Source organism: Protopterus annectens, chromosome 2.part0 (genome assembly GCF_019279795.1).
Source record: "Protopterus annectens isolate FY-2018-M chromosome 2.part0, PAN1.0, whole genome shotgun sequence".
NCBI lineage: Eukaryota > Metazoa > Chordata > Ceratodontiformes > Protopteridae > Protopterus > Protopterus annectens.
In genome coordinates, this window is record NC_056728.1 from 127,056,909 (window position 1) to 127,078,969 (window position 22,061).

General features: G+C 38.7%; 1 protein-coding gene across 3 annotated transcripts in view; it reads left to right on the plus strand.

Moving 5' to 3' along the window:
* ANKRD44 (ankyrin repeat domain 44) overlaps positions 1-22,061 on the plus strand; it is a 1,254,083-nt gene that overhangs the window by 694,683 nt on the left and 537,339 nt on the right. For all 3 annotated transcript variants that reach the window (XM_044060611.1, XM_044060613.1, XM_044060612.1), the window contains exon 5: positions 5,279-5,479. In XM_044060611.1, the coding sequence (XP_043916546.1) occupies positions 5,279-5,479 (201 nt within the window). The remainder of the gene's footprint in view (positions 1-5,278; positions 5,480-22,061) is intronic.

Here is a 22,061-nt window from a genome sequence, read left to right on the forward strand (position 1 = left end):
CTGTTGCATATGATTGGATTCTGCACTCACCTTCAAATATATTCTTGATTGTTCTACCCTTCCTAGTAATGAATCGTGGTTCTGTACCCAATTTGTCCACTATTAGTTTGTCCTCTAACAGAATATTCCAATTTTTTATCAGTATGTTTTTTTGTGTGACGATAATCAAGGTTAAAAGTTGTAATATAGCGCATTGTGAAATCAGTTTGGTTCATACCTGTCCTAATGGTTGTGTCTTGGATCTGCTTTTCCATATCAACCTGATTATCATTCATAGAATAGTCATTCAACCCAGTAGGGTGTTGTATACACACCATTAATTCTTTTCTCCACAACTTCTTCCATTAGTTTGTCAATCAAAGTACTCGGGTATGCTCTTTTTGTGAATAATTTCTTCAAGAACTGGCACTCACTATGGAAGTCCTCATATGTAGACACCATTTTCTGGCAGCCCTTACTAATTGGCCCTTTACCACCGATCTTTTTTGGTGGTAAGGGTGTGCACTTGTATAGTGCAAGAATGTGTTTGAATATGATGGTTTCCTATAAACTTTTGCTGGTATCTCTTTTCAACATAATTTTTGGTACGTTGGACATCTAAGAATGCTATTTCATTTGGGTCAAAATTATATGTAAACACTAAGAAGTCTGTAGTCTCATTAAAATAATCAATTAGATTTGTTGCCTCTTAATGTTTCCCTTTTATTAGTAAAAAGATGTCATCCAAATAGCTTGTAAAATAAATTATTTTTGAGGCTGTTCCTTCCTTATTGAGTACAAATTGATGTTCCCAGTAACTCAAACCATATTTGTGAAGCTAGAGCCACAGGGGGAACTTATGGCTACTCCTCTTTTTTGCAGGTAATAGTTTCCTTTAAAATAAATGTAATTGTGGGATAGAGCTATGTCTAGAAGTTCTTCCACTAGACTGATGTCATTCTGGGGAGCCCTTTTCTTCCTTAGTAATTGACTAACACACTCTATGCCCAATGTTTGTGGTATTGACGTATATAAGTCCTTTACGTTTACTGTAAGAAAGTTGTACTGTTCGTCATACCTCAGTTCATTAATTTTTTGCAGGAATGACCATGAATCTTTACATTTTACTTCTTCTGTTACATATTTTTTTTAAGCATATTGTCTATCACTTTAGCACATGCATATGTGGCAGAATTCCTGCCATCAACTATAGCTCTAAGTGTGGAGGGTCAAATAAACATTTATGGATTTTGGGGACGCCAAACATTGTGGGTGCCACTGGTGTTAACACTATCATGTAGTTGTACATGTCTGTATCTATCTTTCCCTCTATGAATAAATCATTAATATAGATTTTGATACATTCATTAGCTGTGTTGTATTCATTAAGGGATGCTTTCTGATATGATCTAGAAGCTAACATTGATTCTATTTTAGTTTCATAGTCATCCAAATCCATAAATACAAGGCCTCCACCTTTCTCGGGCTTCATGACTTGTACCTTAGCTGATCTTATCAAGTTGAACCATGCTTGCTCATCTTTAGTTAGATTATACTCATAACCCCAGAATCTGTTTTCCTTTTGGTATGTTCTCATGTCCAATTCACATATCTTTTCAAATGTATGTAACAAATTGTACAAAGGGGGATTGTACGTACTTGATATTCTATATTGTGCTTGTGATTGCACAACTGTGTTACCCAGTAACAATTTTAAATTGTTTCCTAACATACATTTTCAAATCAAGAATGCTGTTAGATATGTCCATTCTCCTAGCTGGTATAAAAGTCATTCCTATAGCTAAGGTGTTAGCCATCTCAACAGAAATATCCAATGTAGAGAAGTTATAAACAAATAAGTCACCTTCCATATTCAAATTTATAGCTGGCATTCCTGTAGTGTTGTTATCCAAATTCTCCCTTACTTCCATTTGTTGTGATTTTTCCTCTGGTTCCATCTGTTTTGCTGGCCTCCCCTCGAAAAACCCTGATAATTATTATTCTGTTGATTGGTTGGCAAGATTCTGTTGACCATTCCGGTTTTGTATATGCTCGCTTCTTCTCGGACCCTCATATTGGTTATTGGGAGCATCAAAACTGCTGTCCTGTAGTTCTGTAACATCCTGCTGAACCGAGTGTTCAGAACTGTTGTTCGCCATTGCATTTTGTAAATGCCCGCCCCCCCCTCTGCATGTACTCCTGACTTCTGTTACACTATGTAGTTGATTGGCATTTGCGCTAGCCCGCCCCTTCCACACTTGTGCAACTGATGGGTGTGGATATGCTGTACCGTTCTGGTATTGCTGGCGATCACGCTCAAGTTTTTTAACCTTAGTGGCGTTGAATTTGTTCAAATGAAAATCAATTGACTGGAAAATACAAGAGTACTCGTATTTATACCGTTCAAAATCAGCATGAGTTTTTATTTGAACATCCAGGACAGATGCTATATCCATTAGTTCGTCAGCCATAATGCTAGAATGTTTACACATGAGATCTAGAAGATCCAGTCCTTGTTTATTAAATCATTTTATTAGCTCCTGGTGGAATAAAGAATTGGGTACCAGACCAGTTGGGTATTGATACATTCTCAAACCCTTCGGTACAATGTTAGCTCTTGTATATTCTTGGATGTATTCCACTTCCAAGCGGAATTTCTTGTATTTAAGAAAGTTCTGATCTAAGCTGTTTAGTAAGTCTGTTGTGTTCAGCAAATCCCTAGCCGAGTTCCCATCCAAATTAAATTCATTGTTGTGAGAAAGGCCAACTGGACTTGTAAGCCAGTCTTTTAAAGTAGGAACCCCAATAAGCCCTGGGACATGGTTTTCAGTAGACCTTTGTCTCTGTAAACTACTGTTTGGTAGCATTTGGCTGCCAACCTGAGTGCTGACAACTCTGGTCTGACTTGCATTACCAGAAAATGAAGTAGAATGCTGGTTCACATTATTTAGCAATGCTTGTGTAGTAACTACATTTACATTTGCTTCCTTGTTACCTTGATCAGTTATTTGCTGCTGCTGAGTGGTGTTACCATTTGTAACAACTCTCATTTGGTTCTGCTGCTGCTGCTTGTCTTGTGTTAGTAAGCCATTAGTAGAGCCATTTATATAATCCACTTTTTGTGACAGGTGTTCTACTTGCTGTGATAAGACATGTACTAATGCTTTAAGTTGACTCATGGCCTCAGTTTCTTTTGTAGAATCCATAAGCAATTCCAAGGATGAGTCCAGTGCATTGATTGCCATGTTGCCTGAACAAACACGTAAAAACTCCAAAATCCAAGATACAAAAAAACTGAGAAATTAAAACAAATACAACTGGCAACTCCACTGAAGACTGAATCCACAAAGTTTAATGAAACGCTTTTTGTCCAAATACTTCTTTGAACTTCATCAGATACTAACATTTACAAAAATCAAGTTTAAATAGTCATGTTTAACCATGATTAAAATCAGATAGTATCTCCATCTTAAAATTTAAAGGAACAGTAGTTAAAATAGCATTATGAACATAATATGCATTTTCCTGTTCTTTAAAACTGCCTTATTTAATAGGAAAATGCATATTATGTTCACAGTGCTATAACTACTGTTCCTTTAACATGACTATTTAAATTTGATTGAAGTGAAGTTGCCAGTTGTTTTTGTTTTAATTTCTCAGTTTTTTGTATCTTGGATTTTGGAGTTTTTGAGGTCTAAATGGAACACAGTTCAGTTACCTGCCTCTTGAAAGAAAAAGCACGGTCTAGATAAAAACTGTTTTAGCACTGCTCTAATGTATATAAAATGCTCAGTTTTAATCTATTTATGATTTACTGATTTGAGAATAAAGTCTGCTTTAACTGGTGTACAACATATTGTATTACAAATTGAGTTTTATGGCTTTTTATTAGATGCCTTCTTGTATAATTTCTGTATTTTTAGGTATTGTTACTTCAAATAAGTATCACAAGCATACCTTCTGAATCATGTGTTCTAGGGAGGGCTGTTTAAATCTAAGTAGTTGAACTTTAGGTTATCTGATGAAGTCCTGTAGGTTATAGGCTGAAAGTGCTATCTTAATTAAAGTCACAGCAGCATCCGAGTGGACTTGGCGGTCATTTGTGTTAATATTCTTTAAAATATGCTTATGATTCGCCTGATTCTGTCTCCAGAGCTGCTTCTTAATGGTCAGTTATGAGAAAATTTGCTTGGTTACATTCTCTAAACATACCAAAAGGTGTTAAAAGTAAGTCCTTAAACTTTTCTCTTCCCAAGAATGTTCTGTTTGGTCCTTCTGCTCCTGAGGACCTTTTTTTTTTTTTTTGCTATTTTTTTCTCCCCAGCCTTCATTGTTCCTGGCCTGGTCCTCCTGCCTTGCTTGGGTAGAGTCTTCCAGCTCTTCCTTGCCTCCCAGACTTATTTTGGTTATTTGCTGCAGCTGGTCAAGGATTGCAGGCAACCCTTTGTGCTGTTTCTGGGGTGAGGGGACATAATGGCTTCCCTGTTATCACCACCTTCCTGTTGTGCCAGTGTGCTACAAACCTGAAGGAGCATGTAATGAGACTCCAAGGCAGCCATCCCCACTGTCCCTGCTTAACACCACCTCTGGCGATGTCCCCAGTTTCCACCAAGGATTTGATATAGATGCCCATGCACAACCCCCCCCCCCCCCCCCCGGGATGGAGAACTCCCATCTCTCCCTGCTGCTGTCATCAGTTGCCTGAAATGCTAATCAAATTTGGGTCATCTGGGTCATAGTCAGGGCTTTATCCCTGCACAGCACCGGAGTGGCGTGAGGTACTTAAAAGATTTAATGAAAAGGAAAAATTTATTCATTTTCCAGTCATCCTTTTTTGAGTTTAATAAAAACTTTGCCTCTAACTCAGCAGCGCCCTTTTTCAAAAAGCATTTTAAGCCGTAAGATGCAAACAAACAGGATTTTAAAATGTAACAATGCAAGTGAGTTGATCCCAAGCCAGGATAGATAGTAGGTATTAGTCATTTGCCTAGTAATTGCAGACCTTACTGCTCAACCATACCTCATGAATGTCTGTGCTATTACACATACTTTTGTTAGGGGGAAGGAAGCCACCTGGTGAGAGTTGGTCAGTGTGTCTAGATAACCATCGGTAATCCAAAGAGGCAGCTGGACATTGATAAGGTCTAAAGGGAATTCTTGCATTGGACAGTGAGGAGTGGAGAGACATGATACCATTGAATATTTATTCATGAGTTCTTATGGCATTCTAGTAGAGAAACATTGTAACTGCTAACGTGAATATTTGGAGTAAAACAAAATTACTGTGTTTGCATTGTAGGAAGCTGTGCAAGTTTTGATAAAGCACTCTGCAGATGTCAATGCTCGAGACAAGAATTGGCAAACACCGTTACATGTGGCAGCTGCGAACAAGGCACTGAAGTGTGCTGAAATGATTATTCCACACCTGAGCAGTGTTAATGTGTCAGACCGTGGCGGAAGGACTGCTCTGCATCATGCCGCACTTAATGGGCATGTTGAGGTAGGAGCAGCAGCAACTGGCTTCTTTTCAAAAGTACTGTCATAAGATTTATTAACCACCTAGTTACATAAAGAACCAGCTTTATTCTTCCATGACAAATTGTGATATAATGTTGTCTTTGCTTTTATTTTTTATCTGTCAGAATAAATTTCCTTTTGCTGAGACTTTCTAAGTTTACCAGGTGACATTAGTATTAGATCCTGCCAGGTAAGCTTTCTCTTACAATCTGGAGAACATCACACTGCTCACAGGTTCTAAACATTTTGATACATGGAAGAAAATACTGATAATAATTTGAATTTTATCAGAACTTACTGTAATTTTAGTTGGAAGTATATATTTTTTAACTCTGTTACAATATGTACAAACATTTTACCATTAGTTAAATAAAGATTGAATGGCTCACCTGTTCCCATTTTTTCTTCCCGAATCAAGGCCTTACATCACAAGATGGGTTGCAAACCCACAGGGTCAGAGTTGCTGGAGCCATGTCAGACTCAAAGCCTGTCACAAGTGGTGTCCCACACAAACACAGGAGGGTTATGGCTGACAAAGTTTGCAGATGACTGCAAACTGGGCGCCATAGTACATCTGACACAGATATCCTTCAGAAGGGTCTCACAGAAGCGGATAACTGGTGCCAGAAGTTAAATGCCAAAATGCATAGTCATACCCTTCAAATAGGTGGCAATCCACTGAGCACAGAAGAAGTTATCAGGGACCTGGGGACCCAGGTTGATAGTAGTCTGTCATTCGACACCCATGTAGCTAAAGTAGTCAGGAAGACCTTCTACATTGCCCACCTTATCATGAAGGGATTCTCATCTAGATCAAGGAGGTCATAGTCTCCCTTTACTCATCACTCATCAGACCAATGATTGAGTACAATGAAAGTTCCTCACCAAAAGGATAAAGGGTCTCAAAAATCTGTCCTATGCTGAGAGGTGATCTTTGCCTAACATACAAGGCCATGTCAAACCCAGATTTGATGAATAGGATAGATTCATCACACAAAGACTCCCTATGCTGTGGAACAAATCTTGACCAATGGATGGGAGATGGATTACCTCAGTGTCACTAGGCACAGCAAAATAATGGGTATAGTTGGCAGATAGCCTAGTATGAACCTATGAACCTATGAACCTAAGTGTAGGTCCTAGTTATTTTTTTTTGTTTTTGTTTTTTTGTCACTAGAGTTTGCCCAGTGGCAGCCCTTCCTTTCCCCCACCTTCCAGTGCCAGACAGCAGCCTTGTTCCTTCCTGGCTGTTGAGCTTAATCATCCCATTTATTTCTGAGAGAGAGTTAAGAGTTAGGTCAAAGAGAGGCAGCTGGCCTTCTAGACATAGGAGACTCCCCTCACAAACCATGGAGCTCCTAAGTGCCTTGGCAACCACTCTAGCTGTCTACCATGGGAAAGAGGTGGGCCTCCAAATCTCTTTCCTGGTTCAGTGCTCTTCACATTGATAGCTATCATGTGCACACTACAGGCCCATTCTCCACATGTGTACCACCATTCTCTCCTTCCCTGGGCCATCATGGAGATGGGCCAGGTCCTGATTAATTTTAAGTCCTGTGTTCCAAGTTGTACAAGTCATTGGAGTGGTGTTTTATTAAAAGGCTTGCTAGTAACTGTGAAATGACAAGCAGCAAACTGCAAAAACCACTAAACTTTTAAAATAATAGTGAGTACCACTGCGAACACCTATAACACAGACTCAAGCAAATCTTCTTAAACACAGATTTAATTAGCGCTTTCGGTGAAAACTATGTCCCACCTTCTTCAGACAGACATATCAATTAAAACCCTTTATATACATTAAATATGCATCAATTAATCAATTAATCAATTAAAAATTCAATTAAAAATCAATTTAAGAATAAGCTTGTCTTTAAAGAGCCATGCCATATTATTATACACTCCTATAATACACAGTATGTTACAACATAAACAAAACACCAATATATACGATTTTTCAAACAGATTGAAATAAATATACTCCAACCCTTATTTATCTATTCAAGGCTAAGCGTTTAAGGATAGATTTTATAGAAATATATTCATTTAGGCCGGGATATATATGTGCTTCACTTCTTATCTGCCATTTAATTTCATCTATCTCCAGGTTTAATTGCCATGGGCCTCCCCTAGGATCCAACTGTGTTTGTTGCAAGACCGAAAATTTAAAACTGTGGTCAGGGTAATCTATAAGATGCCTAGCTAAGGCATTATTCTTATCTTTTTTAGAGATAGCATAATAGTGTTCGTAAATACGTTGTTTCAACTTTCTCTCAGTTTTTCCGATATAATAAACGGAACACTGAGATCAAGTTGCAACATATATCACAGCTCTACTATGACAATTATACCTTCCCTTAATACTATAAATTTTCATTCTTCAATTTAACTTTTTTGTCTAAGTTAATATATTTGCATTGGTGACATGCACCACATCTAGACATACCTGGATTACTACTATTTATAGATTTTACATTCATTTCCAAAATAGATTTTAAATTAGCTCCTCTTCTAAAGATGACTTTTGGTTTAATTCCTAAAAGCATAAATATAGCTTTATCCTCAGTAATAATAGACCAATTCTTACATATGTACAAAGAAAGCTAGCTCTATAGTCTACTTCTGGAGTAAGAGAAACAGTGTTAATATCTACCTCTGAAGCATTTGACATTAAAAGTGATTTGTCAAATGGGGCCTAAAATATCCATCACTTCCTTTATTTCTAACATCTAAACATATAGAATCAACCAGTGATTTCGGATAACCCCTACTAATGAACATGGACTTTAGCAAAGAGCATTCTACCTGAAAATCTTCTTCATCAGTAACCATCCAAGCTGCTCTAACTAACTGTCCTTTAACGATGGCACTCTTTTGGTGAAACGGATGGCTAGTGGAAAAATGGAAGAAGGAATTTGAATAGGACGGCTTCCTATATACTAAACTTTTATATCTACCATTGATGTCATCCTTACATAAACTAACGTCCAAATAATTAATAACCATATCTTGACATTGATACGTAAATTCAAAAAAATCTGTCATGGATTGGATATCATCCATAAAGACTGGAATCAGCTCCTTAGACCCCTTCCATAGTAAGAATATATCATCCTGGTACCTAGTGTACCAGGTGACATTCTCTATGAACAGGCTGTTACGAAAGAGTAATGTTCGCTCCCAGTATGCCATGATACAATTGGCATAACTACCCCCACAGGGGGAGCCCATAGCTATTCCAGTATCCTGCAAGTAGAAGCGACCATCAAATATCATATAATTGTTTTTCAAAACAATTTCAAGTAGTGTTTCTACTACACAAATGGTTCTCTCTTCTACCTGTTTGAGGGTCATAAACTCTGTGATCCATTCCAGGCCAAGGGTCTGAGGGATGATGGTATAGAGATCCTTGACGTCGACAGTAAGAAAAATTGAATCTTTACAATATTCTAGTTTATTTATATTTTCTAAAAAACTCCACGAGTCTTTACATATTTGCAATTCAGTCTCAATAAGTGGTCTTAAAATACTGTCAACGTACTTAGCGCATCCATACATAATTGAGCCTCTTCCGTCGACAATTGGCCTGAAGGGGGGGTCATTGTAGCTTTTATGAATTTTTGGGGAACCAAAGAGTGCGGGTATCCTAGGTGCGCTCATTGTTAAATATTGAAACATATCCATATCTATGGTTCCCTCCAAAAACAGATCATTTAGCATAGAATTAATTCTTTTATATGCTACATTTATTTCATTTAAACTCACTGGAGAATGCACTCCAGTGTTTAAATATTTTTCCATATATAATACATATGTCGTTTGATCCATAAACACAAGACCTCCCCCCTTATCAGGTTTCATTACTCTGATCTTTCTATCATGTAACAAGTTAATAAACTCCCTTTCCTGTTCTGTAATATTAGACATTCTAATACTTCTGATGTTTTTATTCTTATTAATAAATCTTATATCCATCTCACAGATTTTTTCAAAAATATTAAGAATATTATGTAAGGGGGGATTAAAAAGGCTAGAAACCCTTAAGGTATTAGTCAAAGATGACACTCCCCCCCAAAAAACACTTGCAAATTGAGCTTGCGCACAAATAATTTTAAGTCTATTATTGTCCGCACCATGTCCATCTCTTTATCCGGGACAAATGACAGTCCCTTAGAGAAGAAATTAATCATCTCCTCGGAAACTTCCAAAGAAGTATAGTTGTAAATAGTAAAATCTTCTTTCACATTCTTAAGAATTTGACTGTCATTGTCACCTCCTCCTCTGGTTGTGTTTGTTCCGCGTTTGAGTTTGATTCCTGTTGCCCCTGCGATTGTTGTTCCTGCCTCCTTGATTTATCCGAAAATTCAATGAATTATTAGGCTCCAATTGATTGTTATTTACAAGCCCTTACTGCATAATATGTCTAATTACAGAACAGGAAAGGGAGTTTATTAACTTGTTACATGATAGTAAGATCAGAGTAATGAAACCTGATAAGGGGGGAGGTCTTCTGTTTATGGATCAAACGACATATGTATTATATATGGAAAAATATTTAAACACTGGAGTGCATTCTCCAGTGAGTTTAAATGAAATAAATGTAGCATATAAAAGAATTAATTCTATGCTAAATTATCTGTTTTTGGAGGGAACCATAGATATGGATATGTTTCAATATTTAACAATGAGCGCACCTAGGATACCTGCTCTCTTTGGTTCCCCAGAAATTCATAAAAGCTACAATGACCCCCCCTTCAGGCCAATTGTCGACAGAAGAGGCTCAATTACGTATGGATGTGCTAAGTACATTGACAGTATTTTAAGACCAATTATTGAGACTGAATTGCAAATATGTAAAGAATCGTGGAGTTTTTTAGAAAATATAAATAAACTAGAATATTGTAAAGATTCAATTTTTCTTACTGTCGACGTCAAGGATCTTTATACTGTCATCCCTCAGACCCTTGGCCTGGAATGGATCAGAGAGTTTATGACCCTCAAACAGGTAGAAGAGAGAACCATTCATGTAGTAGAAACACTACTTGAAATTGTTTTGAAAAACAATTATATGATATTTGATGGTCGCTTCTACTTGCAGAATACTGGAATAGCTATGGGCTCCCCCTGTGGGGGTAGTTATGCCAATTGTATCATGGCATACTGGGAGCGAACATTACTCTTTCGTAACAGCCTGTTCATAGATAATGTCACTTGGCACACTAGGTACCAGGATGATATGTTCTTACTATGGAAGGGGTCTAAGGAGCTGATTCCAGTCTTTATGGATGATATCCAATCCATGACAGATTTTTTTGAATTTACGTATCAATGTCAAGATATGGTTATTAATTATTTAGACGTTAGTTTATGTAAGGATGACATCAATGGTAGATATAAAAGTTTAGTATATAGGAAGCCGTCCTTTTCAAATTCCTTCCTCCATTTTTCCAGTAGCCATCCGTTTCACCAAAAGAGAGCCATTGTTAAAGGACAGTTAGTTAGAGCAGCTAGGATGGTTACTGATGAAGAAGATTTTCAGGTAGAATGCTCTTTGCTAAAGTCCATGTTCATTAGTAGGGGTTATCTGAAATCGCTGATTGATTCTGTATGTTTAGAGGTTAGAAATAAAAGAAGTGATGGATATTTTAGGCCCCTTTTATTTGACAAATCACTTTTAATGTCAAATGCTTCAGAGGTAGATATTAACACTCTTTCTCTTACTCCAGAAGTAGACTATAGAGCTAGCTTTCTTTGTATGTATTCTTTGGACCATTATAGAATTAAAGAGGTTATATATAAGAATTTGTCTATTATTACTGAGGATAAAGCTATAGTTATGCTTTTAGGAATTAAACCAAAAGTCATCTTTAGAAGAGGAGCTGATTTAAAATCTATTTTGGAAATGAATGTAAAATCTATAAATAGTAGTAATCTAGGTATGTCTAGATGTGGTGCATGTCACCAATGCAAATATATTAACTTAGACAAAAAAGTTAAATTAAAGAATGAAATTTATAGTATTAAGGGAAGGTATAATTGTCATAGTAGAGCTGTGATATATGTTGCAACTTGCACTCAGTGTTCTGTTTGTTATATCGGAAAAACTGAGAGAAAGTTGAAACAACGTATTTACGAACACTATTATGCTATCTCTAAAAAAAATAAGAATAATGCCTTAGCTAGGCATCTTATATATTACCCTGACCACAGTTGTAAATTTTCAGTCTTGCAACAAACACAGTTGGATCCTAGGGGAGGCCCATGGCAATTAAACCTGGAGATAGATGAAATTAAATGGCAGATAAAAACTGAAGCACATATATATCCTGGCCTAAATTAATATATTTCTGTAAAATATATCCTTAAACGCTTAGCCTTGAATAGATAAATAAGGGTTGGAGTATATTTAGTTCAATCTGTTTGAAAAATCGTATATATTGGTGTTTTATTTATGTTGTAACATACTGTGTATTATAGGAGTGTATAATAATATGGCATGGCTCTTTAAAGACAAGCTTATTCTTAAATTGATTTTTAATTGAATTTTTAATTGATTAATTGATGCATATTTAATGTATATAAAGGGTTTTAATTGATTTGTCTTTTTCTGAAGAAGGTGGGACATAGTTTTCACTGAAAGTGCTAGTAACTGTGAAATGATTTTAATACATTTCATTGTTGGAAATTAGAATACATTATGGACTCAAACATAAAAATTTGCTTTTACTGTAATTACCTTGAATTGAAGCTTTAAACATGAAAATTCTACATTGTCCATATCAGCAACAAAGATGAAATCATGCTCCTAATTGAAGCAGTGCTTCCACTGTACTGTGTAATATAACATTTGAGTGTCATACAGAGTTGGATATGATTTGTTAGATTTTGCTTACCACTAGTTTTAATGAAAGGCTCATTATTACCATTTCAGTGTGGTACCATCAAAGAGCATGAAGAACAACTTCTGCACCTGTTTTTTTTTTTTTTTTTGAGGGGCCGTGCACTTCCCACTCCATGAGCTGTTTTGCTACTTTTGGTAGCATATAACTCATGGATATTTGGCTTCTTACTTTGCCAAATTTCTGGGTTTTTTTTTCATTCATGGAATAATGGTGATAAGTATCCTTAATAAACTTGTTCACGACGTTTTGCACCCAGAGTATTCATAGTCACTGAGTTGTTATTTATGTTATGGGTCTATGCAAACCCTTTTTCATGTTGGGGTGCACAGCAACAGTTTTTTGTATTGTGGTTACATGGCAGACTCTCTCATATCTTTGGTCCATGGAGACTCCATTCGCTATGTTATTGGTCTAGAGAATTGCCATGCTCTGAGTTTAGGTACTTGTGTATTCCCTTTGTTGTGTTGCGTCTGGCAACCATCTTCTGTGTACCATGGTACACAGCAATCCCATTCAGTTTGTATATAGGTAGTACTAATATTTATACTGTGCCACATACTTTATCTGTTTAGTATGCCATAGGTCCACAGAAAATGCACTTAATTTAAAATGAATCCATCTTTCTAAGATTGGTCATAATATTGCAGAACTAATGTGAATGACTTCAAGCAGTGAGACATTTGGTAAGGAGATGCAGTATGGACTCATGTTTGTCCTCTTAAGTCAAAACTTAATTGGAGAAGTGTGGTTATTCTGATATTTAATAGGATTATTTGAGCTTTTCTTGAAGGGGGAATGTAAAGGGAAACTTAAAATGAGTTTTTTTCTTAGGTTTGAGTAGAAGTGCTTGAAGGGGCTTGCAGTCATATGACTTCATGCTCTGTAGCCCCCACTTTTGTTGATGCTTAGAAATGATGGTAATCTATCATGTAGAAAGGCCATATTGTAGCCAGCATAGTCCCTTATAGTCCTCAAAGAAATACAGTGACGAGAACATGTAGTGCCATATTTGGAATATCTCCATTTGACAGGTGTGCAAAAACATAGTCAGTGTGGACAAGCTAATAGCAGTATGCCAGCAAAGCAGCACTTGAGTTATAGTGTGGTAATTGTTAATGGGTAAGACTTTTGGCTTTTCTGTATTACTGTTAGTGTGTCTGGAGTATATATTGCTCTGGTTCTTGTGCTTTACTTTCTGGAATTTTTTTTATGAACATGGTTTATTTGTTAAGTGAGTAGAATATATAGGTAATCTTCAACTGACAGAATTATTTTTTGCAGTAATGTGGCATAGCTCATATTAGGATGCATATCTTGTAAAGAGCTAAAAATGCATTAAGACTGATACTTTATGTAGTTTGTTGTTAGTGCCATCAGAATTTGCATTACACTAATGGTTTGCATGGTGCACTGTGACACCTTACTGTCTTTGGCAACAGTACAGATGAAGGGGAGTCAGACACCGCAGGCTTGCATCCTGTTTAGCTGCTGATGTGGAATTGTTGCTCGCACTTTTGGAGAGTTGACAGGCAGCCACGTTGTATGGTTCCTTTACTGCCCATAATGACTGGTTAATTCCAGTTATGCGGTAGCGTAGTCACCTCACAGTAAGACGCTGTCTGGTTCGATTCTCAGCTAGAGCGTTTTTTGCATGGAGACATGCGTGAATGGGCGTACCATCGTTGAAGGTTGTGCGTCAGGCCTGGCAAGCCGGTACGTAAAAATCAACTGCCAATCATTAGCAGACTGAAGTTCCGCTGTGGCGACCCCTAACTGGGAAAAGCCGAAAGACACAAACAAACAAACAATTGCTTGTCTCCAGTCTTTAGATTCTTTATGTCCCCCACCCCCATCTTTAGTTTCAGGAAGTAGGTTGAAAAGAACTAATCACCACTCTGGAAAGTTTGGGAAATGTTAAAATACATGAGTTTTCTCAGGCAAAGATAATGATGTAATAGTTGTGCCATTTGCGGTCAAGTCAGGAACAATTGAAAAATGTATGAGTGTGTGAATATTTAAGGTGGCTATCCCTGAAAAGGGGAGCTGTAGAAGAGAACAACTTGGAATTTTAATGAGTGATGCAGTATATTGTATTATTGTATATGTTCATCAGTAATATCACAGTTGTTGTAGCCTAATCTGTATGGGATGTATCCTATCAAGTATCAGATGACAAGCCAGCTTCCACACATAAAGGGCACCTTCTATGCACCCTATCTGCTGTAGAGCATGAGGACAGTGGTATAACAACAGTGGTAGGTCTCCAAAACCCCAGAACATTCTTGCTTTGAATTAATCTGCAAGTCTGTCTCTGCTGTGGATTCATGGCTTTAGCAGTTGGATGGTGTTTCACAAAGTTTGGCAGGTAAGTACCCCATTCCTTTTTTGTGAGGAAATGTTTATCTTTTCTGTCAGACGTTGTTGTTAAGAGTAAGACTTAGTGGTTTCAATGGTTGTCAGTCAAAGACTTTGCTTCAGGTCTTGACTTGTTTGTCCAGGGGAAGAGTGCAGTACTTAAGTTCCACTAAAACCCTGTCAGTCACTACTTGCTTATCTGTCGCTTCTTTCAACAGAGTGATGGACCAGACTGCAGACCAGCAATACCAACTAGAGTTGCCTTCAGTCTTTATGGGCAATAAAGGAACCTGGCAGTGTTGGCTGTCAACTTGCCAAAAACCATCAGTAAAAGTCAAACACAGTATGTGAGAGATGCACATTCACAATTTTACTGGAGACAAAACTTCTCATACAAACAAGGTTGATGAGAGCAAACACACTACATCCACCACACACACACAGAGACTAATCTATGCTGAGGCACTAGAAAGCAATCTTTCCAAACCTCAAAAGACCTGCTAAGGCTGTAAACTGTAACGCCTATCCTCATCAGTTTCTAAAACACTCACCAGAAGCAGCACCAGCCACCACACATACTCCTGCACTCAGAGGAGCCCCAAGAGCAAATCCCATATGACAAGCAAACGCATAATTTTCAAGGACTCGTATTGTATGGGACACCATTGTATAACACACAGATGCCCCACTCATCAGACTGAACAAGGATTGGGCAATGGTTAGTTACTTACCTGGAACCAGGGTGTGCCAAGTTACACACTGTCAGGTCACTGCACCATAGGTACCAGTATAATTCTGTCATAGTCCATGTGGGTGTTAACCTGAAATGTATTTCCCTGGACTATATGAAGAGAGAATTTATTGGTCTCTCTGAATGTGTTTCAGGAAGTATGTGCTTTGCATTGAGTAGCATCCTACCTTCACCAAGGATGATGTTGTAGTATGAACAAAAGATGATCGACCAGTAATTGGGTTAGTTTTTAGTGTCTTTCCAGGGTGATTCAGTATTTGTCAGCATAGGAGGCCATGGTTAACAGACCACATTGCTTTGCAAAGGGTGGTATGCACCTGTCTCCACTAGGATTCTGAATATTTCCTAAAACGTTATCCACTCCCTTAGAGCCTAGGCAATGCTAAACTGACAAACCTGCTGACCTAGCAAAAAAAAACCCTAAAGAAGCCTAAAGGTGTTACTACTCAAATGCTAGGAGCCTAAACATAAAACTACACATCCTACTTTCTCTCTTCAGAGAATATAGACATCTGTGCTATTATAGAGACATTGTTTAAATCCGAAGGAAGTACTCTGGTAGTGCAAGGCTTCAGTGCCTTCCACACATTTAGACCATCAGCTCTACAGATGGGAGCAAAAGACAGAGGAGTCTTAGTCCATAATTGCAATAAGCATAACTCTACATTGGTTTAACAGGACAGTGCTTTGGAATTTATCCACATGCAAATCACCATAGAAAAAGTCCCATATCATATCATATCATATCATATCATATCATATCATATATATCCTAGCAAGCAGTAGGCCACCCTCTGTCCCTAGAATCTCACAGTTCATATTTAGACCTACTGGAAACACTCCCCATTAAACCAAATGTGCAGTTCTTGGGAGATTTTAACTATCCCTCTATAGGCTAGGAAACTGCACTGCCTTATACTCGCAGGCACGATTCCTGGACTTTATTAACACAAATACTATTGACCAGATAGTGGACACACCCACCAAAGGTTCAAACATACTGGACTTGGTATTCAGTCTTATTGGACAGCACTGCATCCCCCCAGTGTCATGTCCTCACTGGTGAGGTTGGACCACAAAGCTGTCTCTTTCAAAGTAAAAATCAACTTGGTAACCCAGCAAACTGTGCAACAGTTGGGAATTATTCCAAAGCAAACTATGCCCTGTTAGCAAAATTCAGTGCCTTTAAGCCCCAAGTTCACAGCAACCTAACCAGAGTTGTTCACAGAAACACTGTACAGCCATGTAAATGGCTGTATTACTAGAAGTAAGTCCAAAACAAGCTCTAAAAATAAACCACACTGGTGGAATCCTAACATTAGTAGGGTGTATAACAAAAGGAAACCGGTCTGGCTAAAATCAGGAATAGAAACTTTCATAATGATTGGAGCTGTCTAATTAAACTAAACTGGAAACTAGGAGGACTAATTAAGTCCAACAAGGCCACTTAGAATGTGAAGATAGCCTCATATGCTAAAGACAGATGACCACAAGGCCTTTTACAGCTATGTTCAAAACTTCAAAGACAGCACACATCATTGTGCCGAATTGGTGGTCAGTAGTGCCACCTTCACTGAGCAGAGCGACAGCGAATTTGCTGGCTCACAAATTCAGCTGAAACTTTAGGCCGCCCCTCCCCCTGTTTCCCTCCATGAAATCCATACTTGGCATAACCTCCCCCCAAAAATTAACATGGAGCAGGTACTGTCAACTTTCACTAAGGCCAAAAATACAACCTTAGTGGGCCTCAATAAAATCCTGGGATGCCGCCTAAATAGCTGGAAACATGATTTAAAAGGGCCACTTGAGTCACATTTTAACTATAGCCTCAGTACAGACTTTGTACCACAAGACTGGAGACTGCAGTGTTTATCCCACTTCACAAGGGTGGACCATGAACCGACCTTGGACACTACAGACCTAATAGTCTGACTAGTCTAATATGTAAATCCGTGAAATTAATTATTATGGAAGTGATCAACAAAGATATAAGCATGCTTCAGACACTGGCTCCTACCCAATTTGACTTTGTCAAGGGAAGATCATGACTGTCAAACCTGGTGGACTTCTTTGAGAAAGTCACCAAGGCAATGGATGAGGAGAAAATGGTACATACTGCCTATTTGGACCTAGCTAAGGCATACCATATAATACCCCACTCGAGTATAGTTGACAAACTCACTGAACTGGGCATAACTCTCACTGGATTGCCAGCTGGCTAACAGACAGGACCCAGGAAGTCAGGATTGGTGATACCACCTCCATTAAGAGATTGGTCACCAGTGGGGTGACTCAGGGCTCCATGTTGGGGTCTCTCCTGTTTGGCATTTGCTTCTCATAGGTAAAGACTAATGTCTAGGGCCTTTGGCTGACCATGTTCAAAGATGACCACAAATTGGGTCCCCCTATGACACAGACTTCTTACAAGAGGGTGCAACATAGACAAATGACTGGTGTCAAAGTCATTGACTAAAACTCCTTGCCAAGAAATGCAATATTGTGCCTTTTGAGAAAACTGCCACCTAGACTAATTACTCCATCATTAAGACACTAAGAGCTGATCCAATCGTTAGGGATCTGGTAACATATGCAGATAGTAATCTGACCTCTGACCAACATGTGGCCAAGGTAGTAAGAAAATTATTCTATGTTGCCCAGCTTGTAATTAAGGCCATGGCATCCAGGTCCAAGGAAGTCAAAGTGCCACTTTATTTAGCCCTTATCAGACTTATCATTGAGTATACTGCTTCCTTTGGCATGAACCTGACCAAATGTATGCAACAGTTGGAATGCCCAGATAGGTTCCTTACCAGGAAAATCCGGGATAAAAACACATTGTCGTATATGGATAACCTTAAAGCTCTATCTTTATATTCTGTCTTCTACTGGTTCCTGAGAGGCAGTCTATGCCCATTATACAAGGCATTCTTAAATCCAGCTGTGATGGATCTTTTGTACATCTGCAAAGCAAACAGCATCAGAACCACTACATCCAAGGATTTAAATCTTGGTTATGACACAAGTAAGACATGTTCTCTCAGTGGATCCCTGTGCTTTTGGAAAAAGCTCCCCATCCATTTGTAGCAGAGTCTAAACCTAACCCTATTCAACTGTAACCTTGACCAGTGGATGGGAAATCAGAAATTAACCCTGGATCTCTCCTCCATGTCTGTGATAGAGGCAGACAGTAATGCCCAAACTAACATACCCCTCCCCACACAACCATTAGAAACTTTCAAACATTCAGCCTCGTAATTACGGCCATGATACATAGGAACACAGTTGGGTTGGATTGCACAACTAAGCTTATAAAGGCCCTGATGGCCATTAGCCTAGTATATAAATATGAGCCTGTGGTCCTCTTCCCCCAAATGCATAAGAAGTAAAAATTTGTTAAGCAGGTGTCGGAAAGTTATCCATCTTTCCTCTTTGCTTGGTGACTCCTCTGTCCCCATGCCTAAGTCCACAGAATGCCCCTCGGTCTCTCTCTCTCTCTTTGGTGTTGCACCTCAGCAAGCCACTAAGGACCAAGAGGAAGGCACGTCCTCCAGGTCCTCTCAGCTGTTAATTCACAGGACCACGTTGAGGAGCTTGAGTCCCAGTCAAAAGATAGTTCATTTCAATAATTTTTTTCAGAGGAAATCCCAAGAAAAAGGAAGCAAAAGCTTGTGCATTTTTCCTCACCTTTGTCTTTTGTAGCTAAGACAGCTAAAGCTGACTGGCTGGATTTTGCCAAATATGTATTTAAAGCACTTCAGTCTTTACAGTTTGGGTCTCCTTTACATTTAAAAGGAAAAGATTTGTTTTTCTCTCACAGTCTGAAGTACAGGAATTAGGCTTAGACTATACTTATTTAGTTTATTCTCCAAAAAAGGGGATTTTGAGTCTGAGAAAAGCCTTTAATCAAATTCCCTACCTGAAGAGTTGTTTTTTTCTGACTCTGTTCCTAGGATGAAGGAGTTATTTCACTGAGAATAGAAAGAAATTCCAGAGTCCCAGCAAAGATGATTTGTAACACCTGGATTCCCCTAAAATGCAGTTTTTACCATTTTGCCATCCTTAGGGGATGCTATCCTTGCAGCCAGCAGTTTGCCTGGCAGGCAGCCTTCAGCCTTCAGAAAATATTGTAAGTCTTATAAAGTTCTCCAGACTTACAAATTTATTTTTAAAAACCGTAGGGCAGACCCTGCAGTAATTTCACTTTCAAAACCATTTTTCATCCAAACACCTTTTGACACCTGACCAAATTCCAACTGACAAAGAATGGAGAGGTGTTGACAGGCGTGAAAAGAAAGTATGTACTCATTTCAGTGTGTTTCAGAATAGTGAATTGTTGGGTCACATATGTTTCCTTTAACAATATCAGAAAATTAATTGCTGGCCTTCATTCTTCAGACATTGTCAAACCTAAATTCTTTACTTTCTTTTGTGTGTCATGTAACTAAGCATTCTCCAAAATGTTTTTATGACACTGCTGACATTGTTTCACAAGAACATTATAGATCTACAGATACTGGTTCCATCCAAGTTTGGGTTTGTCGAAGGAAGGTCATGCTTACTGAACCTGGTGGACTTCTTTGAAAAGGTCATTAAGGCAATGAATAGGTACATAGGTTGGTACTAGGCTATCGGCCCTAGGGCCTATACAAGCCTAGCCATAATAATTCCCTGTCTATTTCTTCCCACAATATTTACTTCCCTGGACCCCTGTCTAGCAGGACGACTGACGTGATCCCCAGGATAAATTTCCTATCTCCCATCCAGTCGTCAAGGTTCCTTTTGAAGAGGGCCAAAGAGGCACTCTGGTTGACATGTATGGGCAGTCTATTCCAGAGTCTGGGGAGTCTCTGGGTCAGGAACCTATCCCTCAAGCATGTTTTGTTCATTGTGATGACAAGGTTTAGATCCCTGGAGCATATGTGGCTCTGAGGGATTGGAATTTCTTTAAGTGTAGCATCTCCAACAGCTCTGGGTTTGACATGGCCTTGTATGTTAAGCAGAGATCGCCTCTGAGTAGACAATATGCAACAGAGTATAGCTGGAGTTTTTTTAGACAGTCAGCATAGGGCATCTGCTTTAGGCCTGTGATTCTTTTAGTGAGGTATTTCTGCAGCCTTTCCAGTTGTTGCAGATGTCTTGAGAGGTACATACCAAACGGGGCATTGCATTCTATAATGGGTCTAATGAGGGATAAGTACAGTGGGACAATGACTGGATGAAAAGCCCTTAGTGATGAGGTGTGCCACATAGAAGGGTTTCCTGACTGTTGTGGCAATGTGGTTATCGAAGGTGAGACCACTGTCCATCTGTGTCCCTAAGTCTCATCACAATTTAGGTGTTTAGTGTACTGCCACCTTGAGGGAAAAACGGTGCATACTACCGAAGTCTCACTAAAGCGTTTTATAATATAACCCACTCAGGTAATGATAACAAACCTATGAAACTAGATTTAAATCCCTTTATAACACACTGGATAGCTAGCTGGCTCACTGATAAGGACCCAGGAGGTTAAAATCAGTGAGGCCACCTGCACAAATAGGCCAGTCACTAGTGGAGTCCCCCAGGTATCCGTGCTGGGCCCACTCCTCTTTGGCATCTACTTCTTGGATGTCAAAGCCAATGTCAAAGGCTTTTGGCTTACCAAGTTTGCAGATGATTGCAAACTGGGAGCAGTCATTCAATCCTCCCCAAGATAAGAACACCATTTAGGAAAGTCTAATACAAGCAAATGCTTGGTGCCAAAGCCATGGCTTAAAACTCAGTAACAAGAAATGCATTATAGTACCTTTTGGGAAGTCTACCACCCTGATTAATTACATCATTAATAAAACACCCTTAAAGTGATTCAGTAGTCAAGGTTCTGGGAACTCGTGCAGATAGTAACCTAGCCTTTGACCAAAATATGTCCAAGGTAGCAAGAAAATCCTTGTATGTTGCAGAAGTTATAAGCAAGAGCATGGCATCTAGGTCCAGAGGGGTACCACTGTACTTGGCCCTAATTGGACCCATCATAGAGTATAATGCCCCTTCGGTATATACCTGACTATGACCCATGTAGCAACTGGAATGTCCACAAAGGTTCCATACAAAAAGAATACAGTGAGTAAACACAATGTCCTGTGCTGATCACCTCAAAACCCTGTCCCTTTACTCAGTGTCATACAGACTTCTGAGAGGTGATTTATGCGTGGCATCCCTGGGCCCTACTAGATTAAGAGACCTTAATTTTGATTGTAACATAAATTGGACATGCTGAAGAGACTAATATGTTTCTCAGATAATTCCCATTCTCTGGAACAGGCTCCCTATCTATGTGAAACAGACTTATTCCTTATACCTATTTAAGCACATCTTGAAGCAATGGATGGGTAATCGGAAATTCACCCCTAGTCTGGTTCCTGTATCTCTGATGTACAGAGGCAATCTGTAAATCACCACCTTTGTAAATCAAACTTGAGTCATATTTGGGTTGCACAGCTAGGTTTAAAGGCCCTAGTGGTTTTTAGCCTTATCTACACCTATGAATTTATGAAGAGTTGCTAGACTCCAATTCTTCT